Source organism: Centrocercus urophasianus, unplaced genomic scaffold (genome assembly GCF_019232065.1).
Source record: "Centrocercus urophasianus isolate 14NV4802_14NV808 unplaced genomic scaffold, USGS_Curo_1.0 seq_10, whole genome shotgun sequence".
Lineage (NCBI taxonomy): Eukaryota > Metazoa > Chordata > Aves > Galliformes > Phasianidae > Centrocercus > Centrocercus urophasianus.
This window is the reverse complement of record NW_024884142.1, coordinates 59,551,662-59,572,496: the sequence shown is the minus strand read 5'-3', so window position 1 is coordinate 59,572,496 and position 20,835 is coordinate 59,551,662. Positions and strand designations below refer to the sequence as shown.

Here is a 20,835-nt window from a genome sequence, read left to right as displayed (position 1 = left end):
ATGTTGATAACCTATCATCTTTATCAATATACCTGTTGGTAACAAATGTTGATAACCTATCATCCAAAGTGTGTGCAAGGATTTAGAAATACTGTTGTTGAAATTGGTACAGTTGTGTCTTTCAGAGTTTCTTATGATGTGTAAAATCAAAAATAGGCTGTATAGCAATCTATTTTCTAAAGGTACTGTAGTGTGTAATCTTGATTTTACAGTTTCATATAACTATAGTAACTGAAAAATTTGCTTGATCATCTTAAGGAAGTTGTCTTGCTTGTGGCTCCTCTGTGTTAGACTTGTGTTGATTAATTGAGAAATTTATTCTTAGAATTCATTAGCATTTTTCTGTCTTTTTTCTTTCATGAAATTATCTGGCATACTTACTGCGTTGGCGCTCCCACATGGAATGAGTGAATGGATGAGCTAAGGACTCCATTGGATGTTGTCTGTAGTGGGAATGCTCTAGCTTAGCTCTTTACTAAGAGGCTTTAAAATCCTTCTTGAGGAAAAATGTTTGAACTCAAATGATGTGACGTGCAATTATCAAATTTGAGTCAAATTAATATTGCAGTGTATTAATTAATCTCAGTTTTTTATTTATCTCTATGGTTTATTACTTTTGTTTAACTACAAATCAAGTTAATTTGTGTTGCAAGATGTCTAACTAGCTCTTGGTTTTTGTATGAACTTACTTCTGGGTATTTTTATTTTTCCTTGTGTTTTTGTATACTAGTTTACTGAGTTTATGCATTTCCTATGTGAGCAGAGGTTATGGATCTTTGGATTGCAGTGCTGTCCATGTAATCCTAAGTAAAACATATGAAGTTATTTAAATATTTCTGTAGAGTGATAGATAAATTTGTGAGTTGAAATTGTATCATTCAATACAGAATTTTAGTTGTAACTCAAAAATGAAAAACTTTGACTAAGAAAATACATCTTCTGTCTACCCTGTTCTGAAATACTCTTGTGGTTTACAAAGTCACCAATGCATTTTCATACTGAATTTCAAATATCTTCTGGAGTTGCTAATGCATGAGTACCCAGCCTTTTGGACTGAATGAAGAGGAATTGTTGTCTGCATATTTATGTAGGTTGCACCAAAAGTGATGTCTATGATTTCCATGGAAACTACAAGTGAGCACAATGATGCCAATTAATAGAGCAGGTTCTCAGCTATAAAATTGAAATGCACTGCCCACTTCCTCTCTGTGCTCACATCCACTGTTTGATCTCCACATACATTCAGCAAGCATTGATCAGTGTCAGCAGGTGCCATTTTCTGTGCGTGGAGGAATTCATTGACACCCCTTTGCTTCGTAGGCACTTGTCTGTCAGACTCCATTTTTGTCAGACTGCCCCTCTGCTGCTGTGTTGCACCATAACAACATGTAAGAGAATATTAGTGGGAAGGTTTAGGTTCTACTGCCATACCACCAACATCTGCCTCTGGCATTGTGGATCAAATAGGAGGCACTATTTTCAGAGCAGGCCTCTTAAAATATGTATAGTTAATATATAACAATTACTTATTTTAATCTTTAGAGTTTGTATTAAAAAAAAAGAAGGCAGAAAACCATGAAACCAGTGGAATATTTGTTCCTGTTTTTGTGAAACTAACATGTCTTGTTCAGTGGCAGAGTTTGCAGTTCTTTAGTGAGCTCTCAGGGTGTTTGTCAGGTTTTTGATGAAATTTTGCTTCTGTACTTCATCCTTGAAAACAGTTCACAAATGTACATACTGCCTAAAAGCAGTGACATGAGTAAGGTGTGACTGTGAAGTGATGGCTATTTCTCTCTGCTAAGAAAGGGCTTATAAAGGTCTGGAGAAGACGTGATCAGGTTTTTCGGCTGAGTATATTAATGGGTTTAAACCTTAACCACCCAGTTTTGAAGAGGCAGAAAGACTTGGGACTACGAGACCCCAGATATGCTTTGTCTCCAATGGCTGACATTCCCTCAGAGCTTTGTGGCTCCTTGAGGCTATTCGAAGCCAGTTGAAGTGCTTCAGCTGGCAACTTGTGGGCAGGCTGCTGAGGTAGCATGGGCTGAGATGGCACTGCCCACCCTTGACCTCAATTAGGACTCCAGCTTATAAGCAGTCTCAGTGAAGGTGGAAGCAAGCTTCTAAGTGACTGAAAGGAACTGGGGCTGTTTAGTCTGGGGAAAAGGAGGCTGAAGGGAGACCTTATTGCTCTCTTCCGATATCTGAAAGCTTACAGCAAGAGCATCTTGTGTCTTAGAACAAGAGAATCTTGCTCCAATTTATAGGAGGGAGAGGAGGTTCTTTGATATGTGTTTACCCAGCGTGAGATTAAGAACCTGGTTGGTCTGACCAGTTTATTACAAATCCTAATCAGGGAAATAGGGAAGGGGAGGATGGACACTATTACCAATTAGGGTGATGAGGAAGGAAAGACAGGCAGTAGAAAATATAGGAAAGAAGCAAGAATTGCATAAAGCGGGGAGAGTCACCAGCAGGATCCAGCAGTGGTCCCGTTGCACACCTTCCAACAGGCTTCCAAAAGCGCAGGGGGAGAGCAGCAGCAGCATGGCTGATCTTAGGCAGCTAGAAGGAACAGTGACAGAGTAGGTCCAGGAAGAAGCCACAGAGTAAGTCTGGGAGGAAGCAGCAGGAATCAGGTAGCAGGCCCAGGAGAGACTGTCAGCATGCAGACATCAGCTCGTGAGGCTTCTGATGGCAGACACCTCTTCTTCTTCATGAGGAATCTGTTGTCAGAAACCTTTCTGGGGAGAGCAGCAGCAGCATGGCTGGCCTTAGGCAGCAGGCAGGTAGAGCACAGAACAAGTCCAGGAGGGAGAGAGACAGGATGTGAGGCTTGTCATGTCTGAAATCTTAATGTCATTGTTGTAGGTCCCCTTTTTATCCTCCTTCTTCTGCTAGCTTGGCATTCCTGGGTGCTTGGGTAAGAGTCTGTGAGTGTGCACTACTCCTTGAGATGGCCATCTTCCTCGAGATAATAATACAATTCATGTTCTAGAACAAACTATGAAACAATAAAAACCAGAACTTTAAAAAAAAAATTCTTAATGGGATTTTTTTCAATCAATGATACCTATAATTAGAAAGGGAAAGTAATGATCTATAAAATAATGATATAAATTATTTCACTGCAGTTACCTGCATTTTCTCATAGGTATTTTATTCTGTGATCTTTGATTTGAAATGACTAGCATATGGGGAGTCTTCCTAATTACACAACTTCATGTGGCTCAGCAAATTGTCAGCTACTTCATTTCCAATGATTTATGACTATTGACATAAAACTGTCAATTGCTAAGTAAGTTGAGCACTCTGCAAGGAAAATTTCATCATTAAGATGACAGTATAAATCAAACTAGTAGATTCAATCTTGTGAGGACTTGAAATGTGATTAACTGTACTTTAGTATTATTTTTTCATATGGGTAAAGCTATGCATGTGCTTTATTGTTCTAATGACCAAAACCAATAATAAAACAGGATGGTTCTCAGCTGCTATGTCTGGAGGCCAGAATATCCCCTCCTACTGGAACTGAAAGCAGTTAACAGCAGGGATATCTGTGCCAAGTTATGACTGTGGAATGACAAATTGTTGTTTGTTTGCTTGTTTTTGGTTTTTTTTTCCAAGTAATCCTTGCATTTTGAGGAATCTTCTCATTTCCTCAAGCTGCTAAAGGAAGCTGAGAGGAGGGTCCATGCAAATGTTAACTCTTCATATGCTCTCATTTAGACAGGTTAATAGCCAGTATTTTGCAGATGTGCTTGCATGCCTTACATTAGATTCAGCCCTTTTTTAGTGGCTATGCTGACTTTAAACCCTCTCAAGTACATAGAATTATTTCTTACATTGCTTTAAAAATCTTTTTGCATTAATACTTGTTCCTTGGTTGGATTGTTTGCTCAACATTTTCATGATTTATATTTCTCATGTAGGTATTAGCAGGTACAAAGATGTGTTTTAATGATATTCTGCTGCGTATTGTTCACTAGGGGAGAATGTAAAGCAGGAAAAACACAAAGCATGAAGTACATGGATAGTTTTCAGTCTTTTAAATGATTCGAAGTCTTTGATGAATCACTGGATTCCATTGCTGACCTTTGTTTCTGACCTGTCCCCGACTTCATAGGTCGACAATTCTGTCAGCAACTTCACGTTGAATAATTTGTCGTGTGAGATCTCTAAAAGTACTTCTGTTTGCAGAGATTTTCTTGTTTTTAAGTGCTTGGCTGAAATCCAAATGGTTCTATAATAAGAAGTTAGTTACTGGCTATGGGATGGCAGGTATACTGGGATTACAGTGTACTGTCTGTTTTACAGTCCACCAATAGTGTATGGCAGAAAGCATATACATTTCCAGTATTTCCCTCATACATGGAAAAAATACCTCCATCATCCCTATCCTTCATATACTATGTAGGAGATTCATTTCAAATCTGATGTGCCATTTGCTGATTTTTAATTTTTTTTCCCATGTTTTGCCACTCAAAAAAGTAAAGAACAGCTGCCATATTCCTGGAGTATGAAAGTTCCTGTGCCAATTTGTATGGGAAATATTCAACTGCATTTGACATAAGCTTTTCTAAATTCAGTGATATACTGGTGTTCTTCCTATAGATCTTTATCTTGTTGATTTCTTATGTTGTACACCAGAAAATGTCTGCTCTGGTATATTCTTGCATAGCTTTTCTTTGTGATTATGCTCAAGAGGGGCAGTCAGTTTAATCTTGCAATCAGAAGGCTTTGTCCTTCTCACAGCATGTTCTTGATTAATGTAAACTAATAATTACATGCACTAGAGCATGCAGAATTGTTACAACACAAGTGACTGACTGGCCTGCAGTTTGACAGACTTTTCTAAGACTTGAGAAAGAGCAACCAAAAAAATTGCATTTCGAAATGTTTACCTTACCAAAATTCCTAATTTTATTTTGGCTCAATTATAGCAATGAAGCTTAGTAGTGCTGTCATTGAAGAAATATTAAAGCTCATAGTTCAGTGTTTTTCAAGGACACGTCTTTTTTTCTGGTTTCTGAAAGTGGAAAATTTGAAGTCTAACAAGAGTGAATATTATGTGAATCCTATTCTGATTTCTGTAACGATATTTTGATTATATTTTGCAAATCAGCTGCTGCACTTGCAAATAGTAGGAGTCTGTGGCATAATCGCTTCTTAGTTTTTTTGTTTTTTTTTTTCTGATAATTGATCTGGTCCTGCAAACTATTGAATACTTGCGAACCTTTCTATTGCAATTATTCTAGTGAAGTTAAAGGACTAAAAAATGTAAAAAAAAAAAAAAAAATTTCAGGACTGCTTTTACTCATGAAACTCTTAATTTACCTTACTGTGTAGCAATTATGGGAGTCTGGTGTGTGTACTGGCATAACACTGCTGACTTTGGAAGTCTTAATATCATGCAGGTAAAAGCAGAATTTATGATTAATAAGGGATGATGTAATATCAATAGTAAACCTTCCTGTTACTAACAGGACTAGAAAATTGTGGGTGTTAGGATGTTTGTTTAAAAAATAATAATTATAAAGCACTTTTTCTTTTTACTACTTGCTCTTCTTTCATAGCACCCATCCAGAACGTAAATTACATGAGGATTATCCGAAGATATGAAATATAAATAGTTGAATCATATTTTTCCAGTTTAGAGGAATTAATAAATGCATGCAAACAGATGGGAGGAGGAAGAAAGGTAGATTTTGAGGAATGTTACCTTGTTAGTCTTGCTTGTGTTTGACAAGTCCACAAGTAGCACAGCATCTTTATGGAATAAAATTATGTCCTTGAAAAGGAAAAATATAAGACTCCCATTAGCAGCCACTTGAACAGATGATGGTAGTGGGTCTAACATGCTCAGTAAACCAAAAGCTTAGACATGTATGAAAAAAATGATAATGGAATATTTCAATTGCTGCAATGTAAATTAGGTAAGCATTGAGTCAATTTGTGATCTGAACATTAAGCTTTTAGGTGCTGTCAGAGTGTTTTACAGAAAAGGGGTTGAAATAACCTGCAAGGGAAGATCATACAGCATACCTCAGTAGTATTAAGAGCATGTGTCCTTTCACAGTGATAGTGATATATTTATGTTTGGCATCATTCAGCTGTATGAGAAAGCCATGTATATTGTGCTTAATTTCAAAAAAGAAAAGTGGCAGATAATTAAGGGTACTTCCTTGGAAAAAGTCAGCTGAAAAGAGTTAAATTTTCCAGGAGATGTGGAAATTATAATAGATTCAAAAATTATGTGAACAGAAATTTAAGGAGGACTGAAAGGAAGCTACAAGGACTAAACTGTTGGGAGAGAGAAAGAAAAAGGAAGGAAGGTTATTAGAATCAAGGGACTGTTTCTCAGAAAAGTATTAGAAATAATTGGGTTAAAAGAAGTGGTTCAGGTGATTTAAACATTTTTGTGCAGTTATGCAAGTGAATAAGAAGGGTTTAACTCGCAAACAGCAGAAAAACTGTCAAGTTCTTTTAATGTATAATAAAAAGCAAATTTAGTTTGTTCATCTATTTATGGGAATATACAAGAGTGTATGCAATGGAGGAATGGAGGAAGTATCCATTAGAAACCCCTCTGTGGGTTTGGCACAGGAGCTGTTGTTGGAAGGACAGTTACTGGGGCATATGAAAGGAACAAACATAGTCAGGGTTAGACAGTGCTCAAGAGTTCCAAAAGACTCAATATGAAATAGCAAAACTTGGAACAGAGTTTAAAATCGCTTTCACAAAATTCTTCTGGTGTTGTAAGATCACTAAGTGCAGGATGTAGCGGATGCTTAAAAGAATGGAGAAAAGTTTCGGGACAAATCCAGGAAGTTGGGCTAGTAAGTCTGAAACATGGATTGAATGACATAGAAGAAAATACTCTAATGTGGAGAATCTGTGCATATGTAAATGTGTGGCGTCAAGGATAACTTGGACCTTTTTTTTAAGGTTTGGTCATGACTCTACCATATTCCTCTTAAGAGTTCTCTGGGAGAGAACAACTGTGTGAATGAGACATAACAGTTACTACAAGGTACTTGGATTTCCAAGATACTGATATAATTTCCTAATTAGTGGCTTTAAGGAAACTCAATTGTCATATGAGACTTTTGCATGGACAGGCAATTTACTGAATGAAAAAAAGGAGAGCTTAAATGACCAGTCTTCATAGGGGAGTTAGATGAATAATGGCATTCCCCAATACAAACAAATACACCTTTTTGTGCAAACCACACCATGAATCGTATAGAACAATGATGAAGCTTTTCCGCAATAAATACTTCAGTAGAATAAAAAGTGATGTCTGATTGAAGAAATGCAGAATGAAGATCTTAGGATACTCAGTTACTAGTCGATAAAGTAGCAGACAGTATTAAATGCTTGTTAATATTAAGTGATATGCACAGCTAAAATAAACACAGATTGTATATATACATGATGGATTTTGAGAACTTAAAAATCAGGAGTGATATCTAGGAGGTATGACAATTCCATCTAGCTGGTACCTGAGTGCTTAGTGCAGGCCAGCAAAGTCAATCACATTTTAGTAATTTTTAGGAAAGAAATAAAGAATGCATTCAGAAACTCCATCTTTCTGTTTGCCACTGGAGGACATAAGTAGATTTTGAATACTGCATAGCATTTTGGTCCCAAACACTCTTGAGATTTAAGAGTATTAAATATTTTATTGATATTTTATTAGTTGCTCTTTTCCATATGTGTAGGTATATTTATGCTTCATATCTACTTGCCTGGCTAATTTTTATTGTCTACAGATTAAATGTTAACTGATGTGAGATTTAATATTAAAATAAATGCTGCTAGTGTTAATTTTTGAAATCTCTTATATGCTGGTATTTTTATGAATGCTTCTATACATGTCTTTGTATACGCATTCCTATTTGATATATCTTCATATTAGCTGTAATATTTTGCAGATGCTAATAGCAATCTTTAATTCTTTTTTTTTATTATTATTTTCTAGTGTACTTAGCAATGAACAGTTACTTAAACAGGAAAAGAGACAGAAGCTACTTAACCTGTTTTTTGTTATGCTCTGGTATTTCTAGCTGTGCTTTCCATATCCAACCTTTGTGTCCTTTTTGCTTTCAGTAAACTATGGGCCAACCAGAATCTTTGTAGCTTTTAAATAATGATTTGTTCACAGTTTTAAGCTGAGAAGGCACCTCCTGCTTTGACTCTGACCTTTGACTCCTGCTCACAGTGTTGAATGCAGAATGGCGGGGCTGTGTATGAGAATGGCTGAACTTTACTCATGAATATTGTCGCCTGATTGTATTATTCCAACATTAAATTAATAAAACTCTCTCTCAAAAAAAAAAAAAAAAAAAAAAAAAACCCCAAAACTCTTAAAAGGAATGAGGTCAGGGAAAGAGGCAACAAAACCAATTTTTATATGTTTACTTATGAAGTGTATAAAAACCCTCATATGTTTTGTTTTTCTCTGAAGGGCCCGTCTTGCTGGGATGATGTGCTGATTCCAAACAGAATAACAGGTGTTTGCCAGTCCCCGAAGTGCAATGGAACCGTAGCGGTAAGATAGTCACATTTTCCCCAACTACTTTGGCACTTATGAGAATGATAATTTGTAGTAGTTCTACGTTTATTAGAATTGTGGAAGTTAATGTAAATTGACATGTAGGGTGTGCTTTAGATGAGGTGTAGCATTGGATAACATCTTCAATTTTTAGCAAGAGGATGAACTTCATCAGTTGCTGCTTGGTATGAAGGAGGAAGTTGTTTTATGTGATTGCTTTTGGGGGAGCTCTTAAATACTCAAGTATGCTTACCTTAAATGCAGAATTTATTGCTCTTAAAGTATTTATGCTGATGTTTACTTCTTTATTTTGGGAATATGTTATTGTTCTCAAAGCTTCTAATTGGTGTCATCATATAATTCAGATTTTTCACGTTAGAGATTTTCAAATGTTTTAGCAGAAGCTGATTCTTCAAGCTACCTTTTCTGCCAGATCTTCACCTGTGCTTATTCAGTTTGTTTCTTGGAGTGACATCAATGAAAAGCCTGAGTAAGAAAGAGTGTAGGCATCTCAGATGCTTAAAATAGAAAAATGGGAAATAAAGTTTCCCTTTAAATACATATATTTGGATATTTTTGATTTTTAGATATGGTTCAACAGTATTTGATACCAAAGAGCTCTTAGAAGCACTTAGAAGTTTTCAGGAAGAAACTTCACTTGATGTACAATTTCTGGATGCTGCTTTCAAAGACAAACACACAACTTTGTACTTTTGAAAGGATTCTGTTCCTTGAAGCTTTTCCAGACTAGGACATCATGAATGCGTCTCTCTGGAGGCACTCACTGTTTGTGATGTAGTCTTCTCTTTGTCTTCCCTTTCTTAAACCAGTAAATACATGAATGCTTTACTCATATGTGAGAGTTGAAATTTGTTAGCAAAAACCACTTATGAAGAAATTACATCATTTGAGCCCCGAGGTCATTCTTTTGCTGAACCTGAGTTATCAGGAAACTCGTTGGAAAATGGTGAAATCTTGTTTTGTAGGTGAACAGCCATTTTTTCCATCGCACAGGAATGTAATTCTACCTTTTGGTGTCACAAAATGCTGTAAAGCTCTATTGGTGAAACCTGTATTGGTTTCACATGTCATTAGGGTCTTTTTTCTGAGCTGAGAAGCAGGGTCACCTCCCTTGCCTGTTGGCCATGCTTCTTTTGATGTGGCCTGCTGAGCTGCAGGGGCACTGTGTTTCTTTTCTATTTTGTATCAGCATTATACGTTTTGAACATTACTGTTTAGATTCTCGTAGCTTTCTAAACATTTTGTCCACCTTCAACATCTGCATGTGATTATGGAGAATTTAAAAGGGAGTGAAATTTGTAATGTTGCAAACAGTCTGAGTTGCTGCCAGTAAAATATTTAGTGTAAGGGTTCCTTTTTTGTTTCTGGAATTTGTGCTAGAAAGACTGTGTTTGGGAAAGGTTAGAGCATTAATAAAGCCATGGTATTTGTAATGCCCATGAGAAACATTTGTACAGCGTGGGTGAGGTCTGGTGTTGTGTACCAATTATAATTATCTTGTAAAGTTGCTAAGTAAGAGTTATATCTTTGTTGGTAGGGCTGGCTGGGCTCATTGAGAGAGCTTTAAACTAGTTATGAAGGTGAATGTGGTTAAAACCAGCCCACTGGACTTGAGCCCAGAGTAATGATGACAAGAGTGGGGGTGACACCAGGGGCTTAGGTGTAGTGCATCTTCACCAATGCATGCAACACACGTGATGTGCCACAAAGAGTAGGAGCTGGAAGCGATGGTGTGGCAGGCAAACTGTGACTTAGTTGCCATTGTGGAAACACAGTGGGATTGCTCCCATAACTGGAGTGCTGCAGTGGATGGCTATAAGCTCTTCAGAAGGGATAGTCTAGAAAAGAGGGATGGTGGCATGTCTTCTATGTTAGTGGTTTGATGTTGTTAAGCTCGGGGCTGGGAATGTTAAGGTTAAATCTCTGTGGATAAGGATCAGGGAAAGGACCAGAAAGGTGAACATCCTCGTGGAAGTATTTTATAGACCGCCTAAACCAGAAAGAAGAGACAGATGAGGCATTATATGAGCAGCTAGCAGAAGCTGCATGATCGCCAGTCCTTGTTCTCATCAGCTTTACTGATATATGCTGGAAATACAGTGCAGAAGAACGAGTCTAAGGGGTTTCTGTAGTGTGTGGAAGATCACTTCCATTGAGGCAGTGATGCATAATGTCATTCATATGTCGTCAGTGCTAGCTAAGGAAGTGATACATTGTGCTTGGTTGTGTTGATATCTGTGAATTTATTAAAAGATTCAACAAGAATGTTTCCTGTACGTCTTCTGTTCCTCTAATTATTCTTTGAAAGCATCAGTCCTTTCTAATTTCTGCCACCCTGTACAGAATCCTGTAAGTATGGCTCTGGTTTCTTCTTGCTGTATGTATAGCTCTTGTTTCTTAAGCTGCAACTGTATTTTTGCCTGTTCTAAAAATGCATGTTATGTGATCTTTACTGAGCAAGCTTTTGGTGTAGGTTCTTCAGTGACTTGATCATTTTATTTTTCTCTTCCCCAGACTTTTGCCTTCTTTAGAGATTATGAGCAATTACTTTTTATTTCAGAAAATTAATAACTATTTTGCATATCAGAGGGCTAAGTGATGATCACTTAGTGTTTCACTAAGTTTGGGAAGTAAAATTTGATTAATCAGTGTGGGGAAATAATATTTTGAAACATATCAGTTAAATCTATCTAACATCAATTTTAGTGTGTTAGTCTCTTAATCAAAATGTCAATTCTATATAAAATGCCACAGAGAAACCCGTGTAGATAATTTATTTCATTAAACTTGTAATCATCTAAAAATATCAGGTTATTCTGATGGTATGTAGTTACCATAAGTCATTTTTGGTTGACATTAATTGCACATTCTTCCTTTATTTATCAAGTACCATATATATCTAGGGCTGATGTCAAGCTTACATGCCTATAATTACTTAGTTTGCCTCATATAATACTGCCCTAGATTATGACTTTATATGCTTTTCTAAAATTGTCTTGATAAAACAATCTCTAAAGGTTGTTCTGTTTTATTTCACCACCATTGCGTTCTGTAAGGCAGTGTGTGCATGAGGAGGAGGGGGAAGAGTTACAACAAAGAAAATAGCACAGACTTCAGAGTAATCTACAGTATTGTAATTAAGTTACAGTATTTTTTTCTATGCATGTGAGGTCTTTAAAAGAATGTCTTAACAGCAATTAAAAGTGAAAGTACTCATTTTGGACAAGTGAATGGTGAAGAAACAAGACATTTGACGTTTTTATTTGAAGGTCTGTTATGTATTTTGGAGTTCTTTGCATTGTAGTTGCAGATTATTTTAAGTCTTTTTTCTTAACTTTCCTGTTTCATATTTGGAAGACTATAATTAGACCGTTGTTTCATACGTATTCTCAGAGTAACCTTATTCTGGAGCCAGTTGATTTTTGCTTATTAAAAGAAAAAAATCCGTTACTTCACTTCTTACAGCAGAAAAACCAATGATTTGTAAAAGGAAAAAAAATGAATTATAAGGTTCTATACCAAGACAGAAAAACTGAATTATTTATCTTGGAGAGAAAGCTTACGGTGATTTTTTACTATTAAGATCTATCCTTGTTGTTTTTGTTTTGGTTCTTTTTTTTTTTTTTTTTTTTTTTTTTTTTTTTAATAATATGCACTCTTTGCCCGTGTACAAATACAACATTTTCACAGTGTATTTTGGACATGTTTTATGGCCAAAAGCAAGTGTCAAAGCCCACCATTATTAAATACACCAAACATGGTTTAGATCACGTAGTTACATATTGCACAGGTTGCTTTTTTGTTAAAGTATTTTTTAAGATATATTTTTTGACCAATGCATAATTTTTGAGACTATAAAAAATGTAAAACAAATCAAGCAGAGTCCTTGGATCTATTCTTCAGTTTTCTCATATTGCCAAGATAGTAATAAGAGTTCCTGATCATTTTTGTCAGTTGAAATTACATAGACATTTTGGAAAACACAGAGGAACTTGTACAGTTATATTCTCCATTGGATGGTTTTGGGAAGTTTTACATCTCCTGTATTGCCACCACCACTTCTATTTACATGCAAGGAAACGTTACAGTTTTGTAAAAGATCAAATAAAATATTTTGAAGATTACAATGCCTTCTTCAAACAAATTCTCTGCCCTTTGATGTTCTTCTTAAGTGGTTAATGCTGCTTCCGAAAGAAAAAAGAAATCCTTTGTTGCTCATTATTTTTTGCATCTGTCTTTCAATTCCAGAAAGCCTGATTTGAAAACATGGACATTAATCATGCTTTCAGAGCTCTTTTGTTTTTTTTTCCTGGTGTCTTACTTTGTCTTCTGTGAACAATTACTTTGCATCATTCCCATCTACTAGGTTTTGCTTTGAAATTGCGTTTACAAAGTCAGCAGTTCTTTTGAGCACAACTTCACAATTCCTTCAATGATAGTTCTTCAGAACTTTTCAGATAGCGTCAGTGCCTCAGCATTTGAGGGGCATTCTCAGTTGAGCTGATGATCTGTCCTGTTAGAGGAATTATTAAAAGCTTTTTATAAGACTCAGAGCTCTGATTAACAAGTTTTCAGCTTTTCTTTAGTGACGCTCCTAGATTTTGTGAAAGAGCACTTAAACGATCTTTTGTAAGATACTTATATATTCTGCAAGGTAGTCAATGTCCCAGGTGCAACATTAAGGAATACGAGCAGATCATAGTTTTGATGCAACAAAATCCTGTATCACTCACAGTCCATCTAGTTTCCTTGACTACTCTGAAAGAGATTGATGGTATCAGCAAGCCAAAGGAAAATGAAAGTTCACCTTCAAAGTTTCTGAGATTCTATTTCTTTTAGGACATCTGAGAAGCATGTTGATGATGCTTTGCAGTGAGGAACAACTTTGTATCCATTCTGTATTAGCTGTCATAAAGACTTAACAACATTGCACTGCTGTGCCAGGTTTATAATGTTCCATGCTTTGGTCTGATAAGGTTGTCTTCCAGTTGTTCTGATGTTCAGAACAACCAATACTGCACAGTTAGACTGTGGAACTCTATCACAATGCATTGTGTGTGCATTAAAAGTGTTTAAAAAGTGGGGAATTAATGGCTGAGAAATTAATTGCTTACTAATAAATGCAAAGATACCATTTCCATTATAGGAAGTCCGAGCTGCAAGTTGCTGGGGGTTGGAACATATTCTAGGCAAATACCGTGTTAGGTTTGTCCTGTGTGTGTATTTATTTATTTATTTACTGGGGGCGGGGGGGGGGGGGGGGGGGAAGGGAAGGGGGGAGGTTATTTGGGAGCTGTTATATTTTGTTTACTGGTGAGTGTTCTTGTTTTTAACTTATGCACAGATTCTAGACATCTACTGCTAACTTGCTATTAGAGTCAAGACATGGGGTTAAATGGACTGGTGTATGATCTATATTCTTATACCTGAGAGGAATGTGGGAGGATATGTGACTCCCACTAGCACATGTTATTGCTATAACACAGTCCTGAGCCTGGTTGTGAGAACAGTGCTATTGTCATTCTATTTGTGTTGTATGTTGTTCTACAAGTCATTTCTACAGATTACATGGAGGTGATTTTACTGTTCAAGTCTTTGGTCTATTACAGTTTTAGAAAACTTGCAAGCATTCAGGGACCCAAATGAATAGAAAAACAGTATTTGAAACTCTGAATTAAGTGCTGTTAATTTGAAACTGGCAAACTCAAGAAGGTACAGCAAAATCCATTCCAAATCTTAGCATTGCACTTGTTCTGTTTCAGAAGATAGATCCAAATTTTAATTCAAATACAGAATGTTTGATACATATTTTTGCATGGGCACTATGACAACGTTTCTAGTGTGTTCAAGGATGGTCTTTTGCAATTCAGTAATGCTCACACAATGATTTTTTTTGCTTGATCCACAAGATGTGAACAGTAGCATGCTGTCTGCAGCGGTTGTGAATTCATTACCGATGACTGAAACCTTGGACTTCCACTCAAGCATGTGAGCTGTTCTTCCAGTCATCTATGAATAAACTGGACGAAAGTGATTTTGTTAGGGCGCAGTACAGGCATCTAGGAGTCTCTCTCCTCAGAAACGTCAGACAGCGCTTATATGGAGGAGCGCACTCTTCATTCACATCTAGCGAGCACTGTGACTGAGTGGTTAATAACTGTCATTTTGCAGGTTAGCGTATTATGTGATACACTCTGTTAGATCTAAAAACTGCTGTGAGACTTACTTTGGCATGAAATCTGTTTCCCACCTATGGTTCTCATGCTCAATGTTCTGGTCTGAGATTCTAAAATTTGAATGTAGTGGGTTTTGATTAACAGTATCTACTTTTCTTTTAGTCTCCAAGGGACCGTGCCTGTAACTGGTTGAGGAGCAGTTTGTGTGTTCTTTCATTTGCCTTCTGCTTCTATCCATACAGCTTATGAAATAAGCTCATTTTTACAAATCAGAATGAAATTGAAAATGAGCACACTCTGTTAGAATCCATAGTTGTGTGGAAATAACATAGCAGCATCATCTGACGGTTTTTCTCACTGGGGTAATTCATGCTGGGAACACTGCTACGAATTATGATCACTGTGTCTCATGGTTCACACCTGTGTGGATGCTTCTTGAATAACTACTGTCAGAAGTGCCTGATTTCTCAATGTTACATCTATACAGGACATGTCAAATATGGTTGTTTGCAGTATACAATGTGTATTTCTAGCTTAGAAAAGATGTGTGTAAACAGAATTTCTTTTGTTCCGAGCCTGCAAGCTTAAATTGTCATGACAGATGTCTTTCTGACTCTGTTTTCTTCCTTAATGGTTCAGCACAGGAAGATACTGAAACTTTACACTCAGCTTTAAATACACAATGCTGTAGTTAATACTGTTGTGTGTTTTAAGCAGCTTCCCCAATGGGATGTCAATTTGAATATTTATCAATTAACTGCATAAATACATTAAAATAGCTTACTGAAGTTCTTACAGTGATGTAAGAAATACTTAATACTTCAACTGGATTGCTGCAAGGATGCTTGGAGTTCAAGTACTCCCTTTGCTTCAGCACAGTTAATGATTTAAAACATGTTCTAAGTTTGTCAAGAGTGCATTATCTGCTGGCTATGGTACCATGCAAGAAAACAGTTCTTGCAAGTCTTTATGAGATCTTATGTGTCTGAGAAATATTTCTGCTGATCAGTTACACTGTACGTTGTAGTAGCTCTTTAGGAGTTCAGTAAACGTGTTTTGAAATTGGGTACTTTGGTTTCTCCACTGTAATACTTGAAAGCATAGATGCAAAGTAACTGCAGGTAGTGCTTACTCTGCTGCCAGGAAATAATGGAAACCAGGTTTCATTCTTTTGATGTGCAAAGCTCTGTCTCACTGTGATGCTGCCTCACCATTGCAACATCACAATCAACACGGGAATATTGAAGCTGTATTGGTTGGTTTTGTTTTCCTTTGCTTTAAAGAGGAGCCACTCGCTTCTGCTGCTAGCATGATAACTACTAGGAAGCAACTGCTCACTAAGCACCACTGTTAGGATGCCTTAAAAGGTGTAATTGTGTCAATCTGTTTGTGAACAAAAATATCAGCCCCCTGTAAATTTGCAGTTGCGAAGTTGAAGGAAAGCAACAATAGTGACTGAATCAGATTGATTTCTGGAGGCTTTATCTTAAACACCACTAGACAATTGTGCCTTGCTTGCAGGATCACTAACCTGTCAATAAGGATTTGCTGTGATGGCTTAATTCTTGGTAAATCAGTTTTTGCTGTGGTGGAATTCTGTGAGAATTTCCTTTAACTGCTTTTTCTAGCTTAGCGAAATCTGACCTACCAGACCTGTACAGCTTAATTAAACTTTATATTCAAAATACTAGTAGAAGTCTCAATTATTCTTTGAGAATGTGTAGATTATATAAAAAGTATGTGAACCAAGAGATGAACCATACTGAAAAAGTTCATGTTAGTAACAAAAATGCAACCAACAACCTACAGTCAAAACTAAGCGGCAATGGTTAGAAGAACCTTAAACCCCGCATACGCTAGCATAATATTCACTGCTACATTTAAAGTAAAGCTGTTTTCCATCATTCTATGCATTTTCTTTTTACTTTAAAGACTGTGAAGTGCTATGTGTTGAATTCATTTTGAGTATATTTATCTAGTCTCAGAACATGCTGTTCAAGGGCCCAGTTCTCACTTTCATACTTACGGAGCTTCTCTAATTGGGAGAGGCTTAAAATAAAAATAAAATAAATAGGGTTTACTATACTATAAGAAAAAATATTTTCTCAGAAAAAATGCTTACTCTTCAGTCAAGTGACATCTCAAATTGCATTCCTGTCCTGGTTTCAGCCAACACGTAAGTGATGAAATGCTCGGGGCCTCTCACTGGGAAAGAGCTGTTGCAATGGTGGTGTGGAACAGGGGGTGGGAATCTGAACTCATGTAGTTTAGAGGGACTATCTGCTTACCAGTAGTTACGTCCCATGGAGAACTGTCTTCTGCTACAAAAACAGTAGATGTTGCTTGTTTCCTCCAGTGTGTGGAGGACAGGGACTTGGCCTGCTTTACTAAAGAAGGGCACTGCTGCCTCTTCTGGGCACAGGACAGGTGGCAGGTTTGGCTTCTATGCTTCTGTGGATTACATTCACTGGAAAAGCCAGTCTGAGCAATACATAGAGGACCTTAGTTTGAGGAAGTGTGTGTGAATTGTGATGTGCTTCTTCTGTTTGTTTTGCACATGGCAATCTCGAGCATCATAAATAGTGTCTCTAAGCTGAATTTTTTGGGTCCAGGAATTCAGTCTGCCTTACACACCAATTCAGCATTTTGCATGATCGGCAGGATAAAACATGAAGCGTGTCTATGCATAGGAATAGAGAAGAGTCCCAAATGACTGTTAATCTGAGCCCAGACAACTCCCCAAGAGACAAGTAAGCCACATGAAGGAACCAGATATCGCTTTCCATAATTTGACTGTTGTCTCAGCCCTTCCTGGAAGAGCCCAGAACAATGCTTGCTCCTTTCATTTGACTGGTGTCCAGTGTTCCAACCAATCCTGGAATTGGAGCCAACTACAACTTTAAATAGGGGATGGTTCCTCCAGCTTTCTGCTTTTCTTGGTTATTATAAATAGGTGATGGGGGGGCCTGGCCTTTCTCATTATTCTACTTTATTCTATACCATACAGAACACCACCATTCACAGGCTGATCTTGCATCCAGGACTGGTGATCTTTTTCTCTTGAAGTGTTAAATAATGCAAGACTTGAATTTCCTGTAAAACCACAGGACTTTGCTGGATACAATTGTTGGAGGGCCAACACATAAAACACAACTGTTTTATAGAAATCTCCTATTAAAGTTGATGTTTCTTCCCCTTACGTATGGACCTTTAGTGTCATTTCACCTTAATGTAACTGTGAGGAGATTTGCAAATCTGGTTGTTCCTCTCGCTCTGCAATCACAATGCGACAGCTATATACCCACTCTCCTAGGGGCTGAACTAGAAGCTTGCTCTGTGTGCTCAAGAATAACTCAAACTCAGGTTCTCTACTTCAGATATGTGTTTTTTTTTCAGCGTGCTGCTCAGGAAAGTCCTATTATGATTCTGGAAAAAAGTAACTGGAAAGGTTATTGTACTATTAATTGCAGGATCCTTCACTCTCATAGACAGCATTTTGTAAGTGATGGATTCAGTTTCCTCTGGAGCAGGTCAACTCACTATAATAGGAGTTAAATGAGAAGTTCACACTGTAAACGTGTGAAAGGGGAAAAACAAAGCACAACCACATCAGATAGTAAGGTGCAATTTCCATGTGAAATTTAAGGTTGCATCTTTATAATGATACAGACCTGCACCTTTTGAAGGTGTATGTTTTATGGACAAGTATATTTTCTGTTTTTACTCATTATCCTGAAGGAACTGTTTTATACAGTGTATTTATCCGATGTCTACTATGTATGCAGAACATACAAACATAAGCTATATGTTGGAAAATTAGTTTGTGAGTTGCATGAACTTTCCTAAGTTGTGTGAGCATTCCTGCTGTTCATCGAGGCAATGCCTGTGCTGAGAACAGAGCAATGGAAAAGAAGTGCATGGACAATGGTAACTGCACAGCAGCTTTTGGCAAGCACTTGGTTTTTAGTTACTTATGCTATCTATAGAGAATTATAAGGTCTGAAAAAAGACTTGTCATAACAAGTATGTTATTGCATTTAATGTTTGTGTAAATACAACACAATTGTGTATGAAGTCAAATTCATCTTGGTTGGCTCTGTTACCTCTGCAAGCTTTACATCCTGCACTGGGAACTCAATCCAAATAGAACAGCATTTCTGCATTTGGCTCTGTCTGCTCATATCTTTGATTACAAGTCAAACACAGGTCTAATGTCAATCAGTCATCCTGTTGATGCCAACTTCCCTGTTGGTGTGAATTGGAGCATCTTCCTGCAAAATGTGGCAAACCGCCGTGGTGCATTCCATGTCACCCACCTGTTTATGGGGTGCTCTTAGGACTTAGCACACTGTATCTGAATCTTTATGATGAAGACAGCGCATCTGGACAATCTATCTGATGTTGATGGTAACCTCTTGCCTTCCTTGCCTTTACAAGACACTGATTTTGGTCACTTACCTTTGTGAGGTGATAGTTTAGAAAATATACTTTTAAAATAGTTTAGAAATATATTTTTAATTTTTTCAGAAGTAAATTTTTGAGGTAATTTACAAGATCAATCTTTGACAGTTTAAAATTATTTATAAAATAGATCTTACAAAAATAACTTTTGAAGTGTCAAATGGAGAACTTAGTAATGTATGTTGTTTGTGAAAACATTTAATAGTGTTCGTATTATTAGATTCGTTTGTTATTTAAGTCCATTCTTAGTCACATTTTCAAAAACAAAATATGTTCTGATCCCACTGAGGAAATCAGTTGCTGTTTACTCAAGTTGTTTTTTTTTTTAGCTAAATTAAGAATGAATTTACAGATGTTTCTACAGATAAAAGCCTACTTATCAGAAATGATTTTGCAGAGAAGTACAGAAGAGTCCCGCCCATAGCCACCTACTTGGTCAGAAAAGCAGAGGAAACCAGATGAGGCAGTGGTGCCATTTGGGAAGAAGGTCTGCTTCCAGAAGCTGAGGGAGATGTATAATGTGCTGCACTCAATGTTAATGAGAGAACCACAAGCTTAAATGTTGTTGGTAAAATTCTTTACTCCCAAAGGCCAGATGGCACAGCATATCTGCAGCTACCAGATTTCCTCAGTCTCTAAGGAACAAGGAGGGATGCAAAATCCCTGTTGGGAACTGTGCCCATGTGCACCTACACATATGCTGGGACTGGGACTAGTGGTGGGCACCTGTGGATACAGGTCAGATTTGCATCTGTATATATGTGCTCAATAACATAGAAATACTCTTGGATAATGTATAATAGCCAGCTGTTTGCTGGTGGGACTATAGCCTTATTGTGCTCAGATACAATTACTATTACTTTAAGTTAGGGATTTGTTATTGTTTTTGCAATGAAGGCAGTCTAAATACATAGCTTTTGTTTTTCCCCTGTCCTGCCTCATTAGGACGAGATGAAAGTATCAGAAGTTCCAGTTCTCTTGTTATGGTCACAGGTCACTCTGTTACCTGGTGACAACTGCTTGCTGTTGACTGCTGTCAGACGCTTAGTTTTATTCCATTCATTGCCTTAGTGAGTAGTGAGGGCCAACGAGAACCAAGTTTCCAGAGCAAAACAGTGAGAGCTGAGGATCCTTTCTCAATGCATTTTAAGGTGGGTTTCCTTCGGTTGGCTGGAATCTGTCTCTCTGAACTGATTGCTTACCACTGGGAGAAATGAAAGGCCTTGTTCCTGAGCCATATAATTGATAAAACTTTTGCCAATTCCAGGAGTGCCAAACATTTGCTAGTACTCTTGAGTGAAGAGCCAAAGGCGAGCATATTTCTTACAGTGACAGAAAACAACATTTGTTCTACTTCTTTCCTTTCTTTTTCTCACCATTCCTGTTATAATCAATGTCTTGACTGTTGTGTCCACATTCCTGTCCTGATCCATAGATTAGGCATTGGAAAGATGGCAGAACAAAACATTCCATCTTTCAAAGCTGAAGTACTGAGATGAGGCAGAGAGCCACTCCTGTAGGGTTACAGCATAATTCTGTCTGCATGGTGTCCTTACAATAAACACTGGTGCTATCCCTGAGGCAGCCCTAGTGCTAAATGGAAAGCGTCTTAGGACTGCA

General features: G+C 37.2%; 1 protein-coding gene across 1 annotated transcript in view; it reads left to right on the top strand.

Annotated features, from left to right (window-relative positions):
- The window catches only part of PRKN (parkin RBR E3 ubiquitin protein ligase), a 685,723-nt gene that overhangs the window by 305,414 nt on the left and 359,474 nt on the right, over window positions 1-20,835 (top strand). Inside the window, exon 5 of the mRNA XM_042820470.1 lies at window positions 8,471-8,554. Coding sequence (XP_042676404.1) covers window positions 8,471-8,554 — 84 coding nt within the window. The remainder of the gene's footprint in view (window positions 1-8,470; window positions 8,555-20,835) is intronic.